The sequence below is a fragment of the Paralichthys olivaceus genome, chromosome 11 (assembly GCF_024713975.1).
Source record: "Paralichthys olivaceus isolate ysfri-2021 chromosome 11, ASM2471397v2, whole genome shotgun sequence".
NCBI lineage: Eukaryota > Metazoa > Chordata > Actinopteri > Pleuronectiformes > Paralichthyidae > Paralichthys > Paralichthys olivaceus.
The window spans coordinates 19,492,631-19,518,222 of record NC_091103.1 but is presented as its reverse complement, the minus strand read 5'-3'; the positions used below and the strand labels follow the sequence as shown (position 1 = coordinate 19,518,222).

The window sequence follows — 25,592 nt, the reverse complement described above, 5'->3', positions numbered from 1 at the left end:
TATTCTACATTCAATTTCTGCCAAAAGATCCCTTTCACCTAAATCTTACACACTGGACCTTTAAAGCTAGTGTAAAATGTCCCATTGAAAGGAATAGAAATATACAAAACAGCAGATATGCACTCTTTTCATATGGGCAAATGAAACATTTAAATGGATGAATAATAAAAAATCAGTAAAAACAAAAGTAAGATAAATAAAAAGAAAGGAAATCTAATTCTCATGTCATTCCTCGTTAATTAAATGTAGTTGTCCATGCTCTGATCGCATCATGACGTCACGTTAGGTTGGTCTCAGACCAGTTTTACACGTTTAAATATATATGTATACTTCAATAATTATTATGATTATATAATATGATATTATCATTATAAATAATATAATATTGTCATTATGCATAATATACATACAGTCTAGGGTTTTAATCAGACCCTGTGCGTGCTGACGTCAGTTCGTCCCCGGAAGCGGAAGCTGCAGGGCGGGCACGTTGGACGTTTGGCGCGTTTGTGGAAGCTGTTGGCGCCAGTGACACAACTCCCAGATCATCGTCAGTGGAAGAAGCGAAGTGTTCACCGAGCCGCGGATATTCCTGGAAATTCGTCTCTCTCTGTTCGACATCTCCTCCTCACGGACATGGCGCAGCTCACAGAGGGAGCCATAGAGGTGAGCTCCATGATAGCGGCTGTAAACATGGTTTTCAATGACGAGATAGAGCATTAAGAAATGGCCTGTTCCGGTTCCTTACTGTCTTTGTTCAGCTGACTCCCTCACTGTCTGTAATGTCAATATGAAGCATTAGCTTAGATGCTACCTTTTGTTTGTTATTAAAACGCCACTCAGCGTGTTATTGTCAAACTGAGCTTCAGCGTTAGTTTCACATGTGATGTTGATGACGATAGTTTTGTGTCATCATGCTAAGGTATCAAACTGATGATGTTAAAATGGTTTCACGCAAACATCTTGTGTTTCCAGACTCTGTCCAATGGCTCAGGAGTCAACGACGCGGTGCTTCAGTTGGTGGTGAGTGATACAATAAAAAAACAACACCTCACGTTGTTCCTTGCCAATTTGTGACATCACTGCAATTCATCCTGTCGCAACTCACGCTCAAATATTCTCTTCAGTCAGTTGAAGAAAGTTGACAGCAAAGTGTAGCTGGATCATTTATTTGCTTCAGGGTGCAACAGCTCCAGAATATGACGTACAACTTTTAATTCAAGATAATACAACATGCAGCAGGTTCAGACTGGACTGTGCCACATTACACACGATCTCCAACAACAGCAGTGATGCAGGGAACATGATGGAAACTGAGTGACTCAGCTGCTGCAGGTTTTATTCACCAAAACAAAAGCAGATTTAGTTGAATTGGTTTGTGACATAAAACAAAACTAAACAAAAGGAGCCCACTTACAGGATGAGGGATCACAATATCAGACAAAAGTAATAGATGGGAAGTGAAATGTTGATCTTAATAATAACTTTTTATTTATAGGTGCCTTTCAGAGCCCTCCAGGTCACCTTACACTGCAGATAAAAACACAACAATACAAGAAACAATGTGTCAAAAATATCTATAAAACATATACAATGAAGTAAACAGTGAATAACAATGTAAGACAATCAAAAAGATGAGGAAACTATTACTAACTAAAACAGTGTTGCTTGTTTTTTCACTTTTCAGAACATTCGCAAGATTGAAGGGGGAAGTGGTCCAGCTCGCTTTCGGGTGATGATGAGTGATGGGCTGCACACTCTGTCCTGTAAGTTTGGATTCACTGACTGATTAAGATATTACTTTTGAATGTGTAACATTTATTTTGTCATTCATTAAAAACCATATATATTTAGGCAAAGGCCAGTGCAATACAAATTCACAATGTGAGAAACAATGAGGAAAAAGAAAACTATGGACGTAAAGGTAAATATGTATTTGAGACTATATAATAAAATATGAAAAAACAATTAAATAATGTAGCATATATTAAGTTGATAAAAGTACAGTACATTTATATAAGAGTTAATTTTATTAACTCAAACAATCCTGACTGGGAGAGATCTTGAGAAACTAAAGAGGGATTGGCTGATGCTATATTTCTCTTTTCTGCTTGTTGTCCCGCATGTGTGGAGCATAGCATTTAAAAGCCAATATCTCAATCTCAGTGCTAACATGATTTTGACAGTGCCACATGCATATCATTCCCTTATACCAATATGTAAGGGATGCCAAAGTTCTGACAGTTACTTGTCCTGTTTCTGGGTTTTTTAAAAAATGAAATAAAGAGCCCCTGGGTTGAATCAAGCTGTGACCCTGACTCTCTGCACTTTCTTTTTAGCTTTCATGCTCTCCACCCAGCTGAACTGCATGGCGGAGGACAACAGACTGGCCCCCAACTGCATCTGTATTCTGAAGAGGCACGTGACCAATAATCTAAAGGATGGACGGTATGTGTGATGTCTAAGACTTAAATAATTTTTTTTAAATGTGCTATTATTTGATGGAAAGAAATTTGGAATCATTATTGCACAGCTAAGAATGAGAAGAAATGTGAGATTTGTACAAAGATTTTTCTGTCATTCATGGACATTACTAATTACAGACGGGTGGTGATCATTTTGGAAATCGAAGTCATAAAATCTGCTGAGGAGGTTGATGGGAAAATAGGAGACCCTACTCCATACACAGAGGGTAAGGCTCTTAATAATAAGTGCTACCAGCAGATTAATTACTCTTTGTCTTAACATGACGCTGATGAGCTGATGTTTAGACATACAATAAACTCAACATATTGAGTTTTACTGTCAGCGGAGCCATTACTAATGTCAAATCCTTCTGGCAGGTACTGCTAAAGCCCCGCAGTCAGCTCCAAAGCCTGAACCCGAACCCCGTCTTCCACTGCAGCAACAACATAGAAATGAAGGTGAAAGCCTGTTATTTTTAAAATTCTAACAATGGTCAGAATTCTCATTGATGTGGAAAAACTCTTTTCCTACTAGAGTGAATTCGTAAAGAACCACCAGATGGCAGTATTTCTCTACTGCTTTTTGTAATTTGGTGCAAGTAATTTTGACGAAACTTCTTCCATCTTTAGGTCTCAAGTGTTATTGACACTCACTGTTGCGTCGACGGTTGATCTGTTTCTACCTGTTATTGTTTTTATTCATATTTTGGACACAGTAGAACACATAAACAAACTCTTGAGCACCACTGACCTCCAGGGGAGTTTATATCAACCCTATGAACATAAAGATATATTTATGAAATGCTGTTAGGTGTTAAGTGTAAGCAGTGGATCACTGCATAGCAAATAACCTGGACCAGGAGAGATGTGCAAGCTGTCAGAAGGGTTTTGCTATCTTCTAGTTTCCATCATAGCAGGTATTCATCCCACTAATCTACCGTGTGGGAATTGAGGATGTGGCAAGCACCTTCCTCATCAGCACAGTCATTGTTCATTTCTCTGTGTGCGCTGCTTGATCTGGGGGCTTAATTACCAGAAGTGCAGTAGTTGGCAAAGCGGAAGGACTTAAGTGGACACTTTGAACTTTAATCCTCCGCGTGAGACGCACACAAATCAAATGTGCAGCGCTTGTTCAAACAGAAAATCTCAAAGTCAGGCAGCGCCACTCTCCTGGGGAAGAGCAGCTCCAGTTTGTTATAGCATTTCACACTCTGCCCCGATTCTGTGAAATGTGAGTCATCCTTCTCACCCAAACGTGGGATCACACGTCTCCAACAACTGGGCTTGATGAGATTTTTGGTTTTCTGTTAATCATTCATCCTGTTTGGTTCAAGTTGACGGTTAGTTGTATTTACTTACAGTCATTAGGTATTTTATCTTTGAAGAAACCTCCCTCATGAAGTGAGATAATTACAATGATCACATTTGCAATCCAAAGAAATTGGATTTATGTAATTCATCACTCTGATGAATAATGTATGTGTCTCTCTCTCTCTTGACTTCTTTCCATCACTGCACTTCATGGATCATTTATTTCTCGCTTCACTCCCCAAACAGTGAACAGAGGTTCCAATAGAGACTTCGGGAAGAAGGCCCCATCTGCTGTGCCCAGTACTCCAGGGGGCAGCTCCAAAATTGTACCCATCGCCAGTCTCAACCCGTACCAGTCCAAGTGAGTATGTTCCTGTCTAAGCTTGTACATTTGGAACAGTAAGGATTCTTTGCTGCATACATAAATGCAGTAAAAAACAACAACAAGCAACTAAGCACCAACAAGACCCAGGTGAAGTGTTGTATGTTGGAGATAAGGGATTAATAATTTAATGAAATGTTATACTCAAGTCCTGCCACAGATTCAATGTGCCACTGAATCAGTTCTGTTCATTGTAAAGCTGTAGTTTTTGATATGGTATTAGATTCTATTCTACTGGGTGTAGTAGTGGAAATATATCTGTCAGCTTTAATGACCTAATTGCTGACATATTGAGGTACTGGTGTAAGTCGTCTGATAAGTAACAAGAGATTGCAGATTGAACAGAAACATGAACGTTTTGATAAGATGTCAGTGCCTGGTTTGTCAGCTCATGAACTCATGAAAGTTAATTTTATCTATCTGAAAAGGTGCAAATATTCTGCTTCATAAAATCAAGGTCGCAGGTTTTCAAATAAGAATATTTTGTATTTAATGTCAGAAAACAGCATTGGTTGATATATTGTCAAAACAAAGCTCTTCCACACATCACAGCAATGTAGAAGGCTCTTTGAACATTTAGACCTTGACCAATACTGGATTCGATTCATATAACCATATGTTGAATTGGAAAGGCAAAAATGATGGGATCATTGTTTATTGACTTTGCAGCAATGTATTTCACGAACTAGTTAGCGACTTGCTGTGAAGGCGCAGCTTGAATCTGCATCACCATCTGCTCAGCAGTGATGAGCTCTCTGCTACATGTGCTGCAGACAGCGCTGACAGAGTAGTGGAGCGTGCACTGTTGGACAAACTATGAGATGACACTGTTTCTAGATCACCCCCTTTTCTGCATTATGATCTGTGGAAGGTTTTCACATCGTACAACATATAATCGGAAACCGATGTGTGCGATAAGCCAATATTGTTGGGTTCTAGTTTTCAAGTGTGAAAAACTGAACCACAGTGGGACCGTAAAGGTTTTTCTTACAGAGGTTAAAATAGATGGCAGGCAAATGATAAAGATCACTTTACCGAGGTATGTTATGGAAATGTTGAGTTTGTGAAGAGTCAACAAATACGTGCAGGTTTAATTTCTCTGCTCTGAAAATGAGCAAAACACGGACAGCAGTAACTTGAGCCTCGTCTGCCTCTGATAGGTGGACCATCCGTGCCCGGGTAACCAACAAGGGCAGCATCCGAACCTGGAGCAACTCTCGCGGTGATGGCAAACTCTTCTCCATGGAGCTCGTGGATGAGAGCGTGAGTGTCACATTTTCACGTTATGCAAATAAAATCAAAACATCCTATGTTGTTCATGTCCTAATTTTAATTTCAAATGCTTTATTTTCTGACAGGGGGAGATACGAGTGACTGGTTTCAACCAAGAGGTGGACAAGTTCTACGGCCTGGTGGAGGTCGGCAAGGTGAGACGTTGCTGCAGATGATGATTCCAGGTGTCCCAGTTTTCTGCCAAAACTTTCTTTCACTGTGCCGTTAAAGAGCGATTTGGCCACAGACTATTCTATCAACAGCTGCCACGACTTTGTGAGTTAAAACCACAGAGACTATGAATGAGTCATCTGGCTGCACTGTACCCATACAATAAGCAGCTTATGATCATCTGCCAGCCTGTGTTGATCCCCCCCGACTGTCTGAAGTCGTATCTTGTTTGCACCATTCTGTCAGGTGAAGCGCTCCCCCTGATCTCTGATTAACACGTGCTTCATCTGTGTGTATGAGCCAGGTCTACTACATCTCCAAGGCCTCCCTGAAGATTGCCAACAAGCAGTACACATCAGTGAAGAATGATTACGAGATGACGCTAAACGGAGAGTCCTCCGTCATCCCCTGTGATGACAGCTGTGACGTTCCCATGGTGCAGTGCGAGTTTGTTCCCATCAGTGACCTGGAGAGCAGAGACAAAGATGCCATCATCGGTAAAGAGCCCCCCATCAATAATCTACATTAAAACACATCAGGCAGCTGTCGGGCTTTTCACATGCTTACAGACTCTATTTTTAGATGTTTGTACTCAACACCTTGCAGCACCAGCTACATGTAATCTCAAAAATGAAACATGAAATCCTTAAATCGGCAAAAATGTGCCAAGTAAAGGTTAAGCCTGGCCCGTGAACATGCACAGCAGCAGCAGACACTGAGAACTCTAAGCTTGTCTCAGCAGAACACAACAATGGTATCTGCTGATGTTATGCCTGTGCTCTGCCTGCCTGCAGAGGGGCGCTGCACACAGCTCTCTGACGCAACCGTGTAAACTTAATCCTTTATGTCATTATGAGACATGTTGATAATGTGCAGCTATTATGAATCGATGCAATCCAAATTAGACTGTGGTGGGCTGCCACCGTCTTGGTAATTAATGAGAAACACTGGCTCTGACATAACAAATGGTTAAGGTCACTCTGACACCACAGACCCTGTTTTTGGCCACAACTCATGAATTACATACACTAATGATGAAAAATTTTCCGACACCTGTCTAATTTGATAAAATGATGAAGTGATTTCACTTTGACTTCATGCAAAAACATTTTTCTGGTCATTATGCAACACCATAAATCACAACCAGTGGGGTAGGATCATATTTGCTGCAACTTGACTGGTTCATGCAAGTGTACATTAATGAGAAAGTAATTTTACATTTTCATCACAGTTAAATACATTTAAAATCCCTTTACTCTGTGGTGTGGTATTTTTTTTAACATGATGAATAATGTCGGTGATGCCACCCTTGCACCTTTTCAGATATATAAATCTCAGCATTTATTGTGCTTGATTGCATTAGTCAACAAAGTGTGATTGATTAAATATGTTTGTAGCAACAATTAAAGCCTATTTCACGGGTTCTCTCCCACATTATGAATGTAAGTGGCTGGTGTACAGACTGATGACCTGTATGAACTGAGTGAATTGCTTATTTCCCAGGAGGCAATTTGTGCCTGAAACCATAGGACCTAGTGTGACCTGTGGGCGTAAGCACCACAATGAATATTTATAATATGTACACACAGATCAGCCACAGCATTGAGACCCGGGAACTGGTTTTAATGCTGATGCAGAGCAGTGTTCATATGTGGCTTGTTTTGAAAGTCATATTTTATAGTTTCAATTATTTTCTTTGGCCATAACTCAAGATCACACGCATCACCAGTCACCGTCAATAGAGGAAGTGATGCAGTCTATGTGCCACAATGTGAGTCTTTCAGGTAAGAGAAAGTCAATCAGTGGTTTCCGCATATGTGTAACACTGATTTTTTTTTTTCAATACAGATGTGATTGGAGTGTGCAAGAGCGTGGACGAGGTGACCCGCCTCACAACAAAGTCCAACAAAGAGGTGTCAAAGAGGACGCTCAATCTGATGGACATGTCTGGCAAGTTGGTGACTGTCACTCTGTGGGGAGAGGAAGTGAGTATAAGCTTGAGATAGAGGGTAAAAAAAAAAAAGTACATGGTGGAGATGTGGAGCTTTTTAAATGGCCGATGGAAATCAATACCGGCTCCATAATGCATCTGTTGTGATGGTTACGTTTGCCGCTCAGAACACCATTAGAAAACAACTGTCTTTGATCTGTGAATTTGTCAAAGAGATTTTAAGACTTTTTCAGAGTGAATGATTATTTGTTCAATACGTTTTCTGATCAATGTTCTGCAGTTTCAGAACCAAAGACGTTTAACCGCGCTCTCTGTGTTTATCGGAGGCAGAAATAGTCGAGTGAATTCCCTGTCACAGGGTGATGAAGTAGCGGCTCCTGCAGTTGATTTTTACCTGTGGCTCAGAGGGACTGTGCTGAGTTTGCCACCATTTCTTTCCTCTGACAAGAAGCACAGTGTTCCCTGTTTGTTTGTTCGACAGTTACCGCTTTTCCAGAGGGACACACTGAGCTACATGAGCGGTGTAGTTTTTACAGAACAATGGCAAAACCGAGCAGCAACTGTCTGAGATATTTTTCCTCGTTTTTGAATGTTTTTCTGTGGCCCCCCTCCTCTTCCCATTATTGCTTTACCTCAGTTTGTGTCCCCAAGTTATTATTGTAGTGAAGAAGAATGAAAAACTATGAAAGTGAAAATCCAAGTAAATAAGTAATTATTGAAAAACAAGTTAGTTTTGGTCTTTTGTTTCTGTCGTAATATCTATTATGTGGATAAGAAGACATTTCCATGAGTCTCAGCAAATGTTAACATGCTTAAATGATGAAGTAATGCAATCGTGAACATTCTAAACTTCATACCTGCTCATTATAAGAATGTTTGCATTGTAATTATTGACCATAGACTATGTAGAAAGATGAAGAATAGTCTCGACTAAAATGAGGCCACCCGAGTATGAGCGCAGGTGTCAGTCTCAGCTAACCATCAAATCATTAGAACCTACTTACTATACAAATTATTTACTTTGATCCATGTCCTATCCACTAACAAGGTGGAGCACAGGTTTGTGACTTGTACTGCAAACAGCCACCAGGGAGTATCAAAATGATTTGGCTTCCCTTTTGGGTAGCGGTCATGTCATCCATCTTTATATACAGTCTGTTATGAGCACTGCTTTGCCCCCCCAGAAGTTTAACAGCACCACCAGCATGTAAATTATTCATCTTTTTATACATGGTAGTTGATAACGGAAGAAATAGAATCCAGTCAAATACGAGTAACAAAGTTGTAATCATTGTCGTTTGTCCTCTTCTGTTTCCTTGTGCAGGCAGAGAAGTTTGATGGCTCCGGACAACCCATCGTGGCCATTAAGGGGGCGAAGGTCTCTGACTACGGAGGCCGTTCCCTCTCAGCATCCTTCAGCAGCACCCTGATGATCAACCCAGACATCCCTGAGGCGTATAAACTCCGAGGCTGGTGAGTGAGGTTCATAGATAATGCAGTGAAGAAAATTGCTTATATATCATAGCAGTTGTATACTCATGACAAGGTGCTTTTACAGCAGGTATAAAACATAGGTACACATTTAACATTTAATGCCACAGGGCTCGTTTTTCTTTATTTTTCACCTGGAAGCCGACTTCTCACAAAAAAGTATTGCTGTTGAAATTGAAGAACTCGAAGGGTTTTAACAGCGTGTTTCCATTTCCCAAGTTGTGAGAGTGCATGCTCTGGTTCTCATTACCAAGATTAGCTTTCCCCCATTAGCCACAATGTGTGTGTGTGTGTGGGGGTGTACATCAGTGAAGCATTACATATAAATGGAAATCATACTTGATCTGTGGAAATTTGATTTTTTTTTTTTTACTCCTCTAATCACCTTTCCAGATTAAATGAAATCCAGACTCATTTCTGTGTGATTATGTTGATCGTAGGATATTTTTTATCTTGATGCTTGTGTGCGATTGCGTAGTTTGTGTAAATATGCTCTGTCATGTTTGTTTTCTCTTTCCCACATAGAATAATATGGAAATTATCCAAGATGTCCCTAAAATCAGTGGTTATCTGCACGTGTATTCATGCGTACTGTGCCACAGCTGAATTTGTCAGAGAAACTGCAGCTACTAGCAGATTCTATTATACCACAGTAACACAATTAAGACATGTGACTCTATTCCTTGAAGATTTTCTCTCGGCTTGTCTTGCAGAGGAATAGAGAAACATTTAAAACCCAAGCTTTCATCTTTTCTTTGGGCTCCCGTGCCAGTTCCTCGATACCTCATTTCCTAAATTATTTCTTCTCCCTGCTGTATAACATGATCTGAAATAAGTCTGCGCTGTATGCCTTTAATTCTTTTGCACCAGGGGTGTAGATAAGTCTTTTTTTCCCTTGTCTATCTTTAAAGGAAGACCTCACCAAGTCAGTGTGTGGTGTCGAGGTTTATAGAGATGCATTGGGAAAGGGCTGAAAGAAGTGATGTGAGTTTACATGTGATTGATAGAGAAGACAGTGCTCACATGGACTGAGGTGGGGCGTGGTGATACTAGCATCACTCCAGTGTTGTGGCGAACTGATTGACTCGTCCACCCTGGAGATCAAGCAGGTCACGTTTACACCTCCTCTGTGACATGAAGGCAGATGTCTGTATCAGTGAGTGGAGATCCAGTTGTTTCTGTCTGAAGGGTTTCATTTATTTACCTCCCAGCACCACTCCCTGCCCTGCACCAATAAATAAAGGATGGTGAACAGTTCAAAAATGATGAAGTGACCAGTTCAGTGTTGTGTCTTCTCTCCTGCCTTTGACAAGTTTTTACACCAATCATCCACAAAATTAAAGTCAAGCCATGAAGTGATGTAACATATCTAAAACTACAAAATAAGTTTGAATTCACAGCACAGACAGTTCAGAACGAACCGGTTCAAAACAGGCTGCAGATGTACACCATTCTGCATTAAACATTAAAACCAGTTGCCAGCTTTAATGTTGTGGCTGATCGGTGTGTGCTTGATCAGGGGGACTGATCTGCATAATCACAGCAGTGAAATGTGACTCAACCTGGCAGGTGAGAAAGAGGCAGCTCACAGAAATCACTCGTTTGTGCCTCATCAGTCAGATGTCTTCACTCGCAGTAAATTCCACATGATGGTTTCAGCACTCTGCTCTGGCTTCGGTGAATATAATGTCATGCGATTTCCCAGAATGCCATTAACTGCAAACTACCATTATTTATTTTTTACTTGGGCAAAGGTTCTTTTTAAAACTCTGCCCCTTGTTTGTAAGTAGGATTATGCAAAAACAACATTCAGATTTCCACAAAACGTGGTGGAAGGATTCAGTACGGATCAAAGAAGAACTCATTAAATTTTGGTGCTGATCCGTATCAGGAGGCAGATCTAGGAATTTTTTCCGCCCACTTCCTTAATGATGTGAAATTGGGCATTTTTAAAAACATTTGAATATTTTTCTGAAGGAATAATTCTCTGATCTTGATTAAAAAAAATCAGGTACATTTAGGAAGTGGATATCTTTGGTGCAGCTTGATTGAATTTAAGGAGACAGACTTCAAAGCAGTATGTGCTCTATAGAGTGCCATTATAGTTTTATAATGGGATTATTTTACTTTTTTGTAGTAATAGAAAATTCTGTATTATCAAAACCTCTCCTGGGTTTTCTGCTTTCTTTTACCTGAACAACAGAAAGTCCTGCATCAGTCTGTGTATCCATGCTGCAGCAGAGGCTCTCCACACTTCCTCTGCTCTCTTCTGCTCAATGCCAGAAGCTTGTTCATTCCACCTCCTCCACTAACTGCTCAGTTGGACATGTGGAGATAATGATCCTTAAATGCTCATGTTGGTTTATCCTCTGCAGAAGTGTGGGTCCTCTTGGACAGGGAGTTCCTGCAAATTTGAAGGCATCCTCCTATGAGCAGTTAAAAGTCACGGATGGGGAGAAGCCGTACCCGATTCATAATCTAGATCCAAGTCAGTCATAGTGAGAGCCACAGTGAAGACAAGATTGTTAGGCTACGTGTCTGAGAGGTGAAACACCGCCAGGGATGGGAGTAGAGAGAATGGCCTTGTTTTTTTTATTTATTTTCAGGCTGCATTTCAGAGATGATGCAGTATGTTGCTGAGAAGTAAGTTGTCACAGTGTGTTGTCACTGCTAGACTGCGAGCTGCTGTTGTGTTGCTGATCAGCCCGGTTGTCAGGATGGTACCTGTTCACTGACGGGTGCCTTTAATTATTGCTCTGACACCAGAGATGTGAATATAAGAGAACAAGGAATCAAATGAATTTAACTTTTTCGATTATTAGTTTTACTTTTTGCACAGAACCCAAACCTTTTCTCCCCAGCCTCTGTAAAGGTTCTCTGCACAGCCTTTCTGCTGAAGCATCTTTGTGTTACTCATGCACAGGTGTCTTCAGTTGGAATTATTATTATTTTTAAGCAGACCTTTAGGACTTCCTCAAATGAATCGTCGATCCTTGGTGGGCTGTTGACTCAAACTTTTGCAGCATTAATGTGGTGCCGCTCAGCACTTTCCAGTGTTTTTCTATGGAGAGCTGAGTAGTTTCCTTTAACGTCGCCCTAATTAATCCTGCAGAGATGAAAATAGCTTTAATTTCCTCAAATAAGAATGCTGCCCTGTGCACTAATTTTCTTGATCCTCTGGTTAATCTGGGCTCTTGGTGCATTGTTAGTTTGCACGTGTTGTGTGCACCCACCCAGAGAAGTCGACTAGGGCTGCAACAAGAAATCAGTTTAATCGATTATAAAAATTGTTGGCAAGTGGCAACTCATTTGTTAGTTGATTCGTCGGGTCTGTTATTTTTCACAGCTCACACTGTAGCAACGTCTCCTGAGGTGGAGGCAGTAAACCAGCCAATCCCGTGTCTTGTTTTTAGATAAATAAGGATTGAAATAGGTGAAGAACAATGTATGCAGAGGGCCCCATGCCTGTGTTCGACTTGGTCCCCCAAATTGCTAAATCTGCCACTGTGTATACAACATCATTCTGACTTACAAAAACAATCATTAATTCTGTTAACTACTCAAAACTTTCCAGTTGAAGATATCTTTGATTTGCCTCAATTTAAGATACCTTAAATTAAGTTTGAACTTCTGAGAATGGTGGTGTAGACATCATGAACTTGAATTATGAATAGTCAGAATTAAATTGTAGATATCTGAATCTGGAATTATCATAATTAAGTTGCTGATGTGTGTAATACATTTACAACCAGTATTGTACAAGAAGATGAAGTTGTCTTTTCCTCCCATTAATCGAAAAAAGAATCGACACATTAATCGATTAGTTGCAGCCCTAGACCTGACACCCCCTGCTAGCTTAACATTAAATCTACAGTAGGTTCTTTGTGGAAACTGTCAGTGTAGAAATCACATTCACTCTCGTCCATCTTACTGTGCAGAGGCACTTGTCCATTAGGTGGCAACAGCACATTGAGAGATGGTGGCGCTGCCTTTTCCCACACACCACTTTTCTGTTAGCAACACTCTGTCATGTTTATTCTCAGTTCTCAATTAGTCTCAGATTCATTTATTTAGTCCAAACTGACATTTTCTCTGTCTTTTCCTGATGCCAGTATTTTCACATACACAGAACAGAGAACACATAGTTAGAGCACTAATTAATCCGATGAGAAGCAAACAAGCTATAATACGGTTGTGTAATGAACATGATGATTTGATTTAATGATGCCTCATTTAATTGACTGTTATTTTATCATAATGTTTTACAGTGTGGTATTGATTGGATAAAGATTTATTGTCACCAGCTAAATTTGTGATTTATAAGTCACTGACTCACTGAATGTTTTGAGACAAATTTGGTCCCGGAGGCATTGGACAAAGTGAAGAATCCTGGGAAAAAAGAAGCTGTTGTTCTCCTTTTAGTTACGATTGTCAAAGTGTATTTCAGACAAAGACTTATTCCACACATGTTTTACTGGACCCGCTCATTGTCCTTTAACTAGGACACTGTATTGTTTTTGGTAAATTGTTTCATCGTCAAATTCATTTGTTGATAGAAATTTAATAGAATAGATCAATTGAAGCGAAATATTTTCTGGTCACAGCTTCTCAAATGTAAGGATTAAATGCTTTTCCTTGTTGTAGATATTAGTAAACTGAATATCTTTGGGTTTTAGGGTTTGAGTTTTGGAAAACTTGATGAATGACTTAATGAATTTCAGCAGAACAACATAATATTAAATACACTCTATCCAGCCCACTTTTTGACTCTCACTTTTTTAAAGAAACTTTATTTTACTGCAAATTCTTGCCAGGCAATGATTTGCAACTTCCAATACTGAGATTAAAGCTACATTATACTTTGCCTTCGAATGTTTGCAGAGATGTAAGATGTTCCTTTGTCTCGTAGACTAATATCTTTGTATAGTCTTTATACAGATATGTTGAGGTAAAGTCCATTTAAAACACAGTAAAGTAATATGTGAGCAGGAGTGTAGTTTGCATTAACTGCACCATTTAAATTCCATTTAATCAGAACAATACCGCAGCACATTAAAAACTTCTGTTCTGTTTTTCCATGATATCATTCCTCCACGACGATGCCATTAAAATGAAAGATTACTCATGCATGCAGAACAAACCTTATGTATAGGGATGACGTGAATGTTTTTCTCACAGTATTCTCTTACATACATGATTTTCCATTTGCAGCCTGTGTGATCCTTCTAATTTAAACATGGATGAAAATATAACACCGACGGTGAATCAAACTTCTTTCAAGTTGCTGCTTGTTCTGTATTTGACCACGTGTCAGTCACTGCAGATGTCTCACACATCATGGGGTAATCGTGTTTGTTGTGTGTTTGCCACTCTCAGCCGAGGCATTAGAGCCTTTGCCTGCAGCTGCAAACAGCATTCCCCATCATCCCTTCATGCCCCCTCCTCTGCCATGTCTATGCTGCTGTCCTGTCCCTGTTCTTTGACACACTGACACATGACATGTCGGTGGCGTGCACATGCTTGTCTGTCACCCTGCAGTCGTCTCTCTAACTCTTGCAGATAGTATGTCTCACCGAAGCCACGCTGCCTCTCTAAGCTGAGATCTCCCTGCGTTCAGTTGACTCACGTTGCACATTTTCTGCCAGATCTAATTTGTCCTCCTTTTGTCTCATTGATCACGATCACTGTCTTCGGTGCCATTTCTGTTTCCTGTGCTCCTCGCTGTCTGTGACGATAAAAAAAGCAGCAGCTTTAAAACTTGAGGCCTCTAACAGTTTTCTATCAAATCACCGCCATGTTAACACTGTGAAGCCATCTGCAGTCATACTTTTTAAAAAGCGATGCATTTTTAATCACCTCAGCTATGTTGTCCCTTCACTTTTGTCCATCATCCAACATCTGTCTTATGAGAGATGTTGAGCCGTGACAGAGAGACTGTATCTCCATTAAGTCTAAATTGATTTGTCGGGAATATTTTTTTCCCCCCGATCTCCTAAGTGGGGGCAGGAACAATTACAGCAAAGCAGTGCAGGTACACTAGTGAGGAATTTGGTGCCACCATCACAAATTGGTCACATTTGTCAGTAGTAATGGGAAACTGGCAGCCTCTGCGTTGCTCAGGCCACAGTGTGAACCATTAATGGGGATATTTTCAATTAGTCATGCCTCCAGGAGCAAGGCATTCACTCCCTGTATTTACAACCCGACCTCCCCATTGTGCACCACTTTGCCTTGTGGCCAACAGATTAGTAAGCTTTATTGATTTCTGTAACCATTTTAAACTCCCCCCCCCACACACACACACACACAACTGCATTTTACCTGCACTCATCTGTCGTCTTCCTCTAACCCGCCTTCCCTCTTCCCTTTCCCATAGTCTAAAATGGGTTTCTAATATCACTGTAACAGCCCTGACCCCGGCCGGCTCATCTGTCCCTTTGCTGTTGATTCATTTCACAAACCTCTTGGCTCGACCTGCTTTCAGCTGAGTAACAAATGGATGCTCTGGCTCAAACAACAACAATCAAGGCTAGACAATATAGCCTTAATTAAGTACAATAGCTTGTATTCTACTTATGGAAGAATATTTGCAATTCACATGTATTTTTATACATATTTCTTTAACTGTCTATTATAAGTCTGATTATGTCGGCTTAAGTGATTAGTTGATTATTGGATGTATTTGGCAGCTTCTGAGATAATCAAATGATAGATTAACATTTAAATACATTTTAAAGCAAAATTGCCAAATATTCACTCTTTTTCTAAAATGTGACTATTTCTGATTATTTTTATTTCATCTTCCTTCTGAGATACTAAACAATTTAACTATTAGGTGTTAATTGGACAACATGTGTGAGATAATCACACCAACCAACAATCTCTAACTATAATCTCACAATTGCAGCAAACAGTTAAGTGAGTTCTGGACTGATTTATGTGTAAGGAATACTTTTGTTAGTTAGTGTCTTAAAGCTACACTGGGGTCGAATCGGCAAGTAACTGATATTTTCTTCTTATTTCACATAGGTACGATAAGGAGGGCCATGCCATGGACGGACAGTCTCTGACAGAGATGAAAGGTGGCGGTGGGGGTGGAAACACCAACTGGAAGACTCTATCTGACGTTAAGAACGAGCACCTGGGACACGGAGACAAGGTACGCACACGCTCAGCTTTGCCTTAACTCGCTCAAACAATCACGTTATGGTAACCCCAGACATATTGTTATTCAAGGAGGACTGTTTGAAGATATTCAAGGACGGACGAAAAGGCCTGTGTTGAATCCCAAACAACAAATAGAAGCACTCGCAGTCGAGCTGCATTTGTAATTTAAAATCTCACAGCACACGTGACAGGTCTATACAGTCCGTCTGCACTGTAACCTTGTCACTGCTTTTCAACGCCATGAATCTTGATTATCATTGATTAATAACAATCACCAGGTATGTGTGATGAAAATTGGATCCCACAGACTCTTGATTCTGCTCTTCATTAATCCCACTGCACTGTGGCTGAGTGTTCCATATATCCCTGAAATTACATATGCTCTATTCTTTGCCCTCTGAAATGAGTTAACCGCCTTTAAAATAAGTAAAGTAATATGTATTCTTTAATATCCCTCCTATTTTATTACATTGTCGAGGGAACATGGCGCTCACTAAAGTGTTATGAATCGTCTATGGTGGCTAATTTGACCTGTGTGGAGATCTTAACTTGTGTAATTTAACATAATTTAACACATTAGTAATCATTACAGTGTGGGGAGAATATCCCATTAAGAGAAGGACAATTAATAGATGCAAGTGATTATGATAAGGTACGGAGAGGCACAAGAGTGACAGTTATGCCGTGACTGTAAAAGACAAAATGAAGACATTGGACATTTTGTGTTGTCGGAACTTAAAGAAGATTTGAGGTTCCATTGTTCCTCAGAAAATAGGAGAAATAAAAAAAAAACCTGGATCAAACAAGAGCAGCAGTTATCTTAAAGCCTCAGTTAAGTGAAAAATATGTTTTTGTGAATGAGTAATGTCAGTTTTTTTCTTTCATGCCTGAGGCTGTGAGTGACTTTCTTCTGGTTACGGGTTTATTGTGACTCTTCACGCCTCTTTTTAATTTACGCGCTTCAGCTGTTTTGTCATCTGAAGACCTTCAGTAGAGCTTAAGCAGTCACATCCGTTGTTTTTCTTTTCTCGTCAAATTTCACCTCCAAAACCTGACTAGAACCATTAGCCCCCTGTCAGGTGAAAGGCTTCTCCTGGCATTAGCTCCCTGCTGTTGCAGAGGAAAAGATTGACCCTGGGGTACAGCGGCTCTGGCTTCTCCTCAGCAAGGCATGTGATGAGGCCTGGTTCTGACAAAGGAGCTGAGCTGAGGCTGTCCTCAACCCCTCTGAGACATCCCATACACAGGGGCATGGAGGGTCAGGCCTCACAAGAACGACCCCCACGCTACCAAAGTCTGTTGCAATTAATTATCCCTGTCACAAAGTCTTTGTGTCACAATCTCAAGTTTCCACATTGCTCCCGTGCCCCCTCTGACAGTATGCAGTCGCCCTCCTCTTGTAGCCTTGACACTTCATTTGGAAAGGCCTATGACAGGAGCAAGAAACAATCTCCTCTATCCTCCTCCTCCTCCTCGGAGCTGGTCAGTCATGCTAATTTGATGAGGTGTTTACTTGATTAATTGAGGTTGATGTTTGGGTTGGTTTGTTTTTAAATCAAAATGGTAATTAAAAAGAGACAGGGCTTTTCTCTTTCATTTACTTTTCTGACATTTGTCACACTCTTTTATTCATCCAACGTGGCATGGAGCGTCAGTTGTCCTGTTTTTGAAGTTAATTGGGGTCTAATGTCTTTTCGTGTACTAATGTTATGGTCCGAGGGAGGAAAGAATGGATTCTGATTGTACTTTGGAGACATGTTCTGTTTTTGAATAAATTGCCTTCCTGTTTATTTCTTCAACAAATTTGAGTTTGTCTCAATGAATCAGAATGTCCAATGTTTTTCAGCCCTTTGTAAAAACTAATTACAGCTGCCTGTGGCCTTAAATTGTTCTCCATAGTCAACATCATTTTGTTGACATAGTGGCATTAATGACTGGATGATGCACTAAGACATTAAACACTGCTCCCTGACCGTGAACAGGCAACTTTAGCCTTTATCAAAGCTCTCAGAGGCCAAGTCTCGTCTATGTTGTCACAGCCGATGCTGAGATTACTAGGAGGGCGGACTCTGTCTTAAACAATCAGCCATCAGGGTGAGACGACTATCTGTTGTGTGCATTAAGGTTTTGCCCTGCATGAGTAAAGCGTTCCACTTGACGAGAGGTAATGTGACTCATCTGTAAACATGTAGAAACTGCTCCTCTCTTCATTACAGCACATCCTGAGCTTCTTTTTTTATTTCGTTATTTCTTGTCCAATGTGAAATTCATTTCACTCGCCTGGGTCTTTTCCCCGCTGACCACAAATGTTTCCTGAAGGCTGTTTACGTGCTCATGGTCACCAAGTTCACAAAAGCAACCGCTTCCTTGCTGATTTACATTTGTTTCCGAGCCATTAGGATTCCGGTTGGGAATGTCACCTGTGCGTCTACTGCACAAATGTGGCTTTCCTGTCGGTTCACATACTCCACTACATACTGCTTAAAACGTCATATTTCATACTGGTTCATTCCTGGTTTTCAACCGCCAACATATTCATCAAAGAAGAAACAAAGTTTGTGAAAAGTAGAAAACTGCATCTCGTGAGAAGAGCCTTTCAGTAACTATATTTAGAACAGATCTTTTTTGATGCATTCTGTTGTTTATCTTCCTTTTCAGGCAGACTACTACACCTGCATAGCCACCATTGTGTACCTGCGCAAGGAAAACTGCCTGTACCAGGCCTGCCCGAGCCAAGAGTGCAACAAAAAAGTGTTAGACCAGCAGAATGGCATGTTCCGCTGTGAGAAGTGTGACAAAGAGTTCCCCAACTTCAAGTACCGCCTCATCCTGTCTGTAAGTGACTCAGCGATGGCTTCCCTGAAACTTCTCACTCCTTTTTTCATCTGTGCCACACATGCGCATGCTGTTCTTCCTGCATAGACCTAAACAGATGCTCCTCTGTATCCTTGTCTTTCTCCTGACTTACTCTCCCTTTTTGTCTCTCTGTCCTATGGGACTGGAGCCACTCATTCACCATATGCATCACCCACTATGGTCCTACATCACCCCATCCTGCTCTGTGTGGTTGAATTTAGAGAAGTTGTGCTGTTCCTGTGACTCAGCATAATTAGGACTAAATCTTAGATTCTTTACATTCGAGCTGTGTGGGGTTAATTGCTGCAACTTACCCATACTGTGCTGTTTGTCATTTTACAGAAATATGCAGCAATAAACAACTACAGATTCCTTTTCTCAGCTCATTTGCAAACAGATATTATTTACAAAAAAATAGTAAAACAAAAACTCAGTCAGCATCAGAGCAGTTGCAGCCTGAAAGCATCTGAAATGAGCAGGTTTTGTTTTGTACCACTCACCAGTCGACATATTGTTATTCCTCACAAGCTGTAGCATAAACTGTGAATTTGCTTCCACTGTATGTATCGCAAGTGACTATGTTCCGCCAGCAGAATATAGACTAATTAGAGGATTTTATGACTTAAGAGTAGAGAGTTGTGTTTTACTTGAAGCATCTGGCAACTTCTCTGAAAGACAAAGACGCCTTTATACAAAATTTATACGAGGGTACATTTGTATCTGCAGGATTCTGGATTAAAAGGGGATTTTTATTCATGCTTAAATTCCTCACAAATCTCATGGTTGTTTTTCAGTGAAAATGTGCGTTTCACTCATTCATCTGATACAGAAGTTGTAGAAGTTCAGTTGTTTTTAACCTTAAAAAACTAACTTCTCTTATACAACCTTTGGTGAATAACAGAAGGACAAAGAAAAATTACAATAAACCCAGTGTCTCACTCTTTATTTTCCTCACTGCCAGTTGCTGCTGCTCTGCATCACCTGGTTGAACACAAATGTGTCATTTACTTGGGGAGAAAGTAGGAGAACTTGTTTAAATGCAGCTGATGTTTCTATTAATAATGCAGCAGAATCTTTGTCATTCATAAACATCATCCCACAAATTCATATAGACTCATTTTTTTATATTATTAATTGTGCAGTCCAAGTATGCATTACACTTTCCTACCTATGAACTCTTTTCTTTTTGATCTGTCAGGCTAATATCGCAGATTATGGAGACAACCAGTGGGTGACTTGCTTCCAGGAGAGTGCAGAGGCCATCCTGGGCCAGAACGCAGCTTACCTGGGGCAGCTCAAGGAGTCGGTGAGAATCCCCTTCCTATTATAACACAATGGCCAGAGCAAGAGCTAAAACTTCGGGCTTTGTTCCTGCCAAACATGCACAGACTAATTTGTGTTAAGACACCTACTGTGCTTTGTTCTTCCAGGAATAATTACTTTGAAAGTCACAGGAGTCGTTTCTGAGAATTCACTTATCAGACACACGATATATAACTTGATGAAACTCCCATTTGATTAAAAGACTTTATATACTGTCTGCTTTGATTTAGAATATTTTTCTCACTTTCAGAATGAAACTGCCTTCGATGAAATCTTTCAACAAGCCAACTTCAACACGTTTGTCTTCCGCAGCAGAGTGAAGCTAGAAACATACAACGTAAGTAAAACATGAGATGCCTGCAGGTTTGTTGTCATCCCAACATGCTTGATCCCCTAAAGCACCAACCTTCATTCATAAGCAAAAAAAAAAAAGAAAAGTGGGTTTTTACTGTTCTCCCATTCATTAACAAAACTACCCCAGATTAATTTTAACTGATGCAACCATTTCTCATCTCTAAGAATAATTTGAGTATTTGAACAGTGCACACACAGATTAGTTGCGGCCACCATTTCCTGTCGACCACACGGATAGAGGTTTGCTTTGAGGGGAGCACATAAAAGGATTGATTGGGCTGGGACTCTGAGCAGGAAGTCTGGAGCCGAGCCAGAGACAGCGTCCGCCTTTCACGCACAGAAGAGGCCACTGTGTCCATCACATTCGGCTCAGCATCCTAACTGCCCATGGCAATGCTACAAGCTGGTATTGGCTGCTGCCTCGAAACCCCCATATTCCTTCAACAGAGACACCTGCAGCCCCTCTTTCACTTTATCTTCTCCTCCTCAGTGTTAACAAGTCAGCCATTGTGGCCGGCTCTCGCTTGTTGTCATGTGTACAATGTTGTATCGGCTGATTGCGGGACAAAGCAGGTTCTCAACAGTTGATGATATTCATCCGTCATGTTTAGGGAGACGTCAGTTTTGACCAAAAGTCTCTGACGAGGTTAATAAGAAAGCTGAGAAAACTTAAAACTGAATTATGTCTCAGATCTGCTTGTTTGTCTGGATCCACTCTATATTGATTAGGTTCTTTGGTCACGCCTCACCTCTCCACTAAAGTTCATGGAAACCAATTGAGTAGTTTTGTGTGTACTCCTGCTAATTAACGAAGAAACATGTAATCTTCTTGCTTTGAGGTTATACAGACCCTACAGCAGTCACATGAGGAGTATGATAATTATCCCTCTAATGAGATTACATCTCTAAGATACACTGACTATGTGTTAAAAGGTCAGTCTGTATGTTGGAAACATCCACATCAGACACTTTTTTTTTTTTACACACAGAGCATTAACATTGACCCAATTAATCAATTAGTTGGTTGAAATAAAATCAATCAGCAGCACTTTTAATAACTGCAGCCTCTCGATGCTGTTAAATCAAAACACTCCATGATGATTAATTGCAGTTTATCAAAACAAGTGTGATGAACAGTTTGTTCATGTGGGCGTGATGCATAATGTAATTAACACAGATCCAAATCAAAGTCTCATGCATTCAAAGTATTGATATCATTCCGATCTTGTTTGCAGACAATTGTGTTGTCACTCAAAATGTCAGTGATGGATGATTTTATTTACGTGGAATCAGGAACGCCTGCTCATGGCAGTTATATTCAAACCATTGTTAAAGTCTCATTGTTCCTTTATGTTGTAATTAGATACTGTAACTGAATCTCCACCACATCTCTGTTTCCGCTGTGTGGAGTCTGTTGCACCATTCTTATGGTTATAGTGAAAGGTTGAGGGGGTGTCGAAAGTGGAGAGGTGGTCCGTCAAACTTTGCCCCCTGAGCCCTGCTGGCTCTGTATTTCACTAAAGATCAACCAGTTTCCAGAGCTGAGTAAGAACCACTGATACATCATCATGTGCCAGGATCAAATATGCAGGTTACACACGAGACGGGTATTTAAAGAGCAAATCTGACGGATTTGCAAGTTGCTCAGTAGATATTAGTTTATTCCAGTGACTCGTCGTCCCTGCTGCTCTATATTAAAGGCTGTATCAGAGATGAAACGCCTTGTTGTGCTCGTAGGAAACGGTTATTTTTCTTGGCTCTTGCTTTCTGTAAGTGTTTGTGGCAAGTTTAATGTTGTTAGGAAAAGGTCACAGCCGAGCAAATTAATGTGTTGTTCCTCTTGTGCTTGCTTATGTGTGTATGCGCACACTTGGCACAAATGTCCATGTTTGGAACAACAAACAATGTTGGCTACTTACGTACAAACACAGCTCATCTAAACTCAACCACCGTCGACACTACTGCTTTTAGAATAGAAGACCATTGTTATAAAAATCTCCACCGAGAAATCACAAGTACTTGTTTTAGATAAACAACAGGTGTGCAGTTTTTAGTGAAAGGAGTTTCTGTCACTGTTTGGAGGGAAGATAAATCCTAATTGTGGTAAGAATATAACAACATAACAGACATCTGTTAAGAAGATTTGATCTCAAAGCTTATATATATATATATATATATACACATATATATCTTCAGCTGCTAATCTTCAACTGCTACAGGGGGTGAAATGTGAAAAGAGAAACATTTGAAATAAAAAGATATGATTTATATATATATTTCATATCTTTTTATTTCAAATAAAAATGAGTGTAACCTCAGTTCAAACAGAGAATAACGCTCCTGTTACTAATGACCTTCCGCTGTCTAGACGGCTTTAGAGAAAGTTATGGTTTTAAACGCTGCCTCCTTTTTTGTTTAGTTTTAATTTGATGAGCTACTTTCTGAGTCACTTTCACATCAACACACGTCATAGCAGAAGGGAAGATGTCTGCATCTGTCTCCAGCTGAAGATTATTCCATGTACTGCAGCGTTTGGATCTCTGACTCAGAATGGGAAAGTGGTCTGCCACTTTACGATTTTCCTTTTTTGTGATATGCTGATTTATAAGGTCTAATGCACTTTCATATATTTACATCTAGTAGCTTGTAAGATATAGTTTTAGCCTTGGGGACTACCACAGGCTAAATGGCTGTTTATTCATTCATGTGTTTATGTGCTGCATACATACATGTCAGTGTTAAACATAGACACAGTTTCTGTGTCTTAAATCCTCACGTGTAGTATAATGGCCTCACAGTATACTGATACTGGCGGCATCTGTAAATTCTGACTGTGTAATGTTGCTGATTATTTTAATTTGTTGTGTGTGGCTCCTGTGTCATTGTGGCGTATAAATGAATCAGCAATCAGTGCTGACAACATAGCGTCTTTCCTTGGCCGCACTTGGGAGCCACATCATGTGGGTGCATGTAGTGCACTGCATGTTGCCATACTTGTCAGTGTGAATGCACTTGTACACTCAAAATAGCAACGTGTGAGTATGGAAGCGTTAAAATAGAAACACAGCAGGCACGTCCTGTTCTCTTGGTGTTACAGCAAAAGAAGTGAATGTATGTCATGAGCTGCTTTTTCTTCTTGTCCTCTCTGACAGGATGAATCCAGAATCAAGGCCACAGTGATGGATGTGAAGCCCGTCGACCATAAGGACTACTGCAAGAGGTTGATCATCAACATAAGGAAACTGGCTGCCCAGTAGGAACCTGTGATCTCTGCTCTGTGCTTTGGTTTTGCTTTTGCAAGTTTCCCTTTGTTTCTGTACAGCCAACAAACAGCTCTAAACTTTTTTGTTTTGTTTGATGATTGATGATTTGTTTAGTGTCGTTATGAATCCACCCCTGCGATTGAGTTATCCTCTAAGTGCTAATGAAGCGAATGTTCACCTTTCCTTTTTTAAATAATGATCGGTGGCCTGATTCTGGAAACTCTTCGGTCGGTGAACATAATAGAAGAGTATTGTTTTCCTTTCTGTTGTTTGAAGCGGAGCAGAGAGTGGGTCAGTAAGCCACAAAAGAAATCATCACTGTGTCTGTCTTAAGTCAGCCAGTTGTTCCTGCTTATACTGTGGTCATGTGGGGGATGGGGCTGCTTTAAGCAGCACAGTAGCGAGCACTCTTTTCACCCTCTGACGCGCACTCAAAATGGCTGGGCTGGACCTGCACATCCCTGATAAGAAGGTTTACTCTCAAACACTTTTTTTTGCCCCGTCTGTCACGTACTTGCAAACATAAGCACATATACACATGCACAGTTACAACCCAATGGGAAAACTGCTGCATCCTACAGTAGATGGAAGATGTATTTTCAATGCCTGTAACCGTTTTCTGAGTTCTGTAGTTCTGTGAGAATAAAAGTGTTGGTAACCATGTTATTGTCTTTGACCAGTGATTCTCAGCTCTCTGTCAGTGTTAACTGAAGCACGCAAGAGTAATGTCTGTTTAGCTTACAGCACCTGAGCCCGACCTGTACCAAAAAAAAAAAGCAGGCTATTTTTATTTTAGGAGCTGTGTGCCGTTCAGGGGATTTATTCAAGGGCTGGCACACAATGCCCTCTAGCTCCTCAGCTTTTGCTCAGATGTGCAACAGATTTTCCTCCAAACTTGACTTTCATGTTGTATTAAAACACAACATCAATGGGGCTGCACCTCCCAATTTTTCCTCTGATAACATCTCGGTTCTGCTGAGCGAGGCTTCTGTTGCCTGTAGTTGTAGATGGATTAAACTCTTCTTTTATGGTAAGGAAAGGTAAGTTTGACTCATTTATTTTTATCTTGCCTGCCATGCTGGGAAGTAAGTTTTGGAGTCTGCCCTGCCCAAGCTCGACCTACGTAACATTTGAGAGTTTGTTTTATACACTTTTATAAGTCTGGTTGGTAGCCTCAAAGTTTGGCCTCACTTGATTTAGCAATTTTCACCTAAACCCTCAAGTTTTGGATACACTGATGAGTTGAAATGAGCTTGGTTGGGATGAATTACATTAGTTAGTCAGAGAGAGTTTCTGCTCTGTTATATTAGCTGTGTGTGTGTGTGTGTGTGTGTGTGTGTGTGTGTGTGTGTGTGTGTGTGTGTGTGTGTGTGTGTGTGTGTGTGTGTGTGTGTGTGTGTGTGTGTGTGTGTGTGTGTGTCTTGAGTATATTAAAAACTATTTGACTTTTAGATTTGTTAGCATAAAAAAAAAATCTACTTCTTTGCACAACATTGATAAGGTCTGGAAAAATAACCCTCTTTATTCCAGCATGTCTGGGATCAAACCAGCTACCAAAACATCACCCTTCTGCAATATAGAATTACATA

The 25,592-nt window shown here is 40.4% G+C and overlaps 1 protein-coding gene across 1 annotated transcript; it reads left to right on the top strand.

Moving 5' to 3' along the window:
* Positions 1-464: 464 nt before the first annotated feature.
* On the top strand, positions 465-24,664 carry rpa1 (replication protein A1). Its single transcript, XM_020088228.2, has 17 exons — positions 465-663; positions 973-1,020; positions 1,685-1,763; positions 2,337-2,445; positions 2,601-2,689; positions 2,841-2,921; positions 4,020-4,134; positions 5,316-5,418; positions 5,514-5,582; positions 5,903-6,095; positions 7,447-7,583; positions 8,874-9,022; positions 16,070-16,199; positions 18,866-19,042; positions 20,262-20,369; positions 20,637-20,723; positions 23,893-24,664. Exons 1-17 carry the CDS (start codon positions 634-636, stop codon positions 23,995-23,997), a joined length of 1,809 nt encoding a protein of 602 aa, XP_019943787.1. The 5' UTR covers positions 465-633; the 3' UTR covers positions 23,998-24,664.
* The last annotated feature ends 928 nt before the right edge of the window (positions 24,665-25,592 follow it).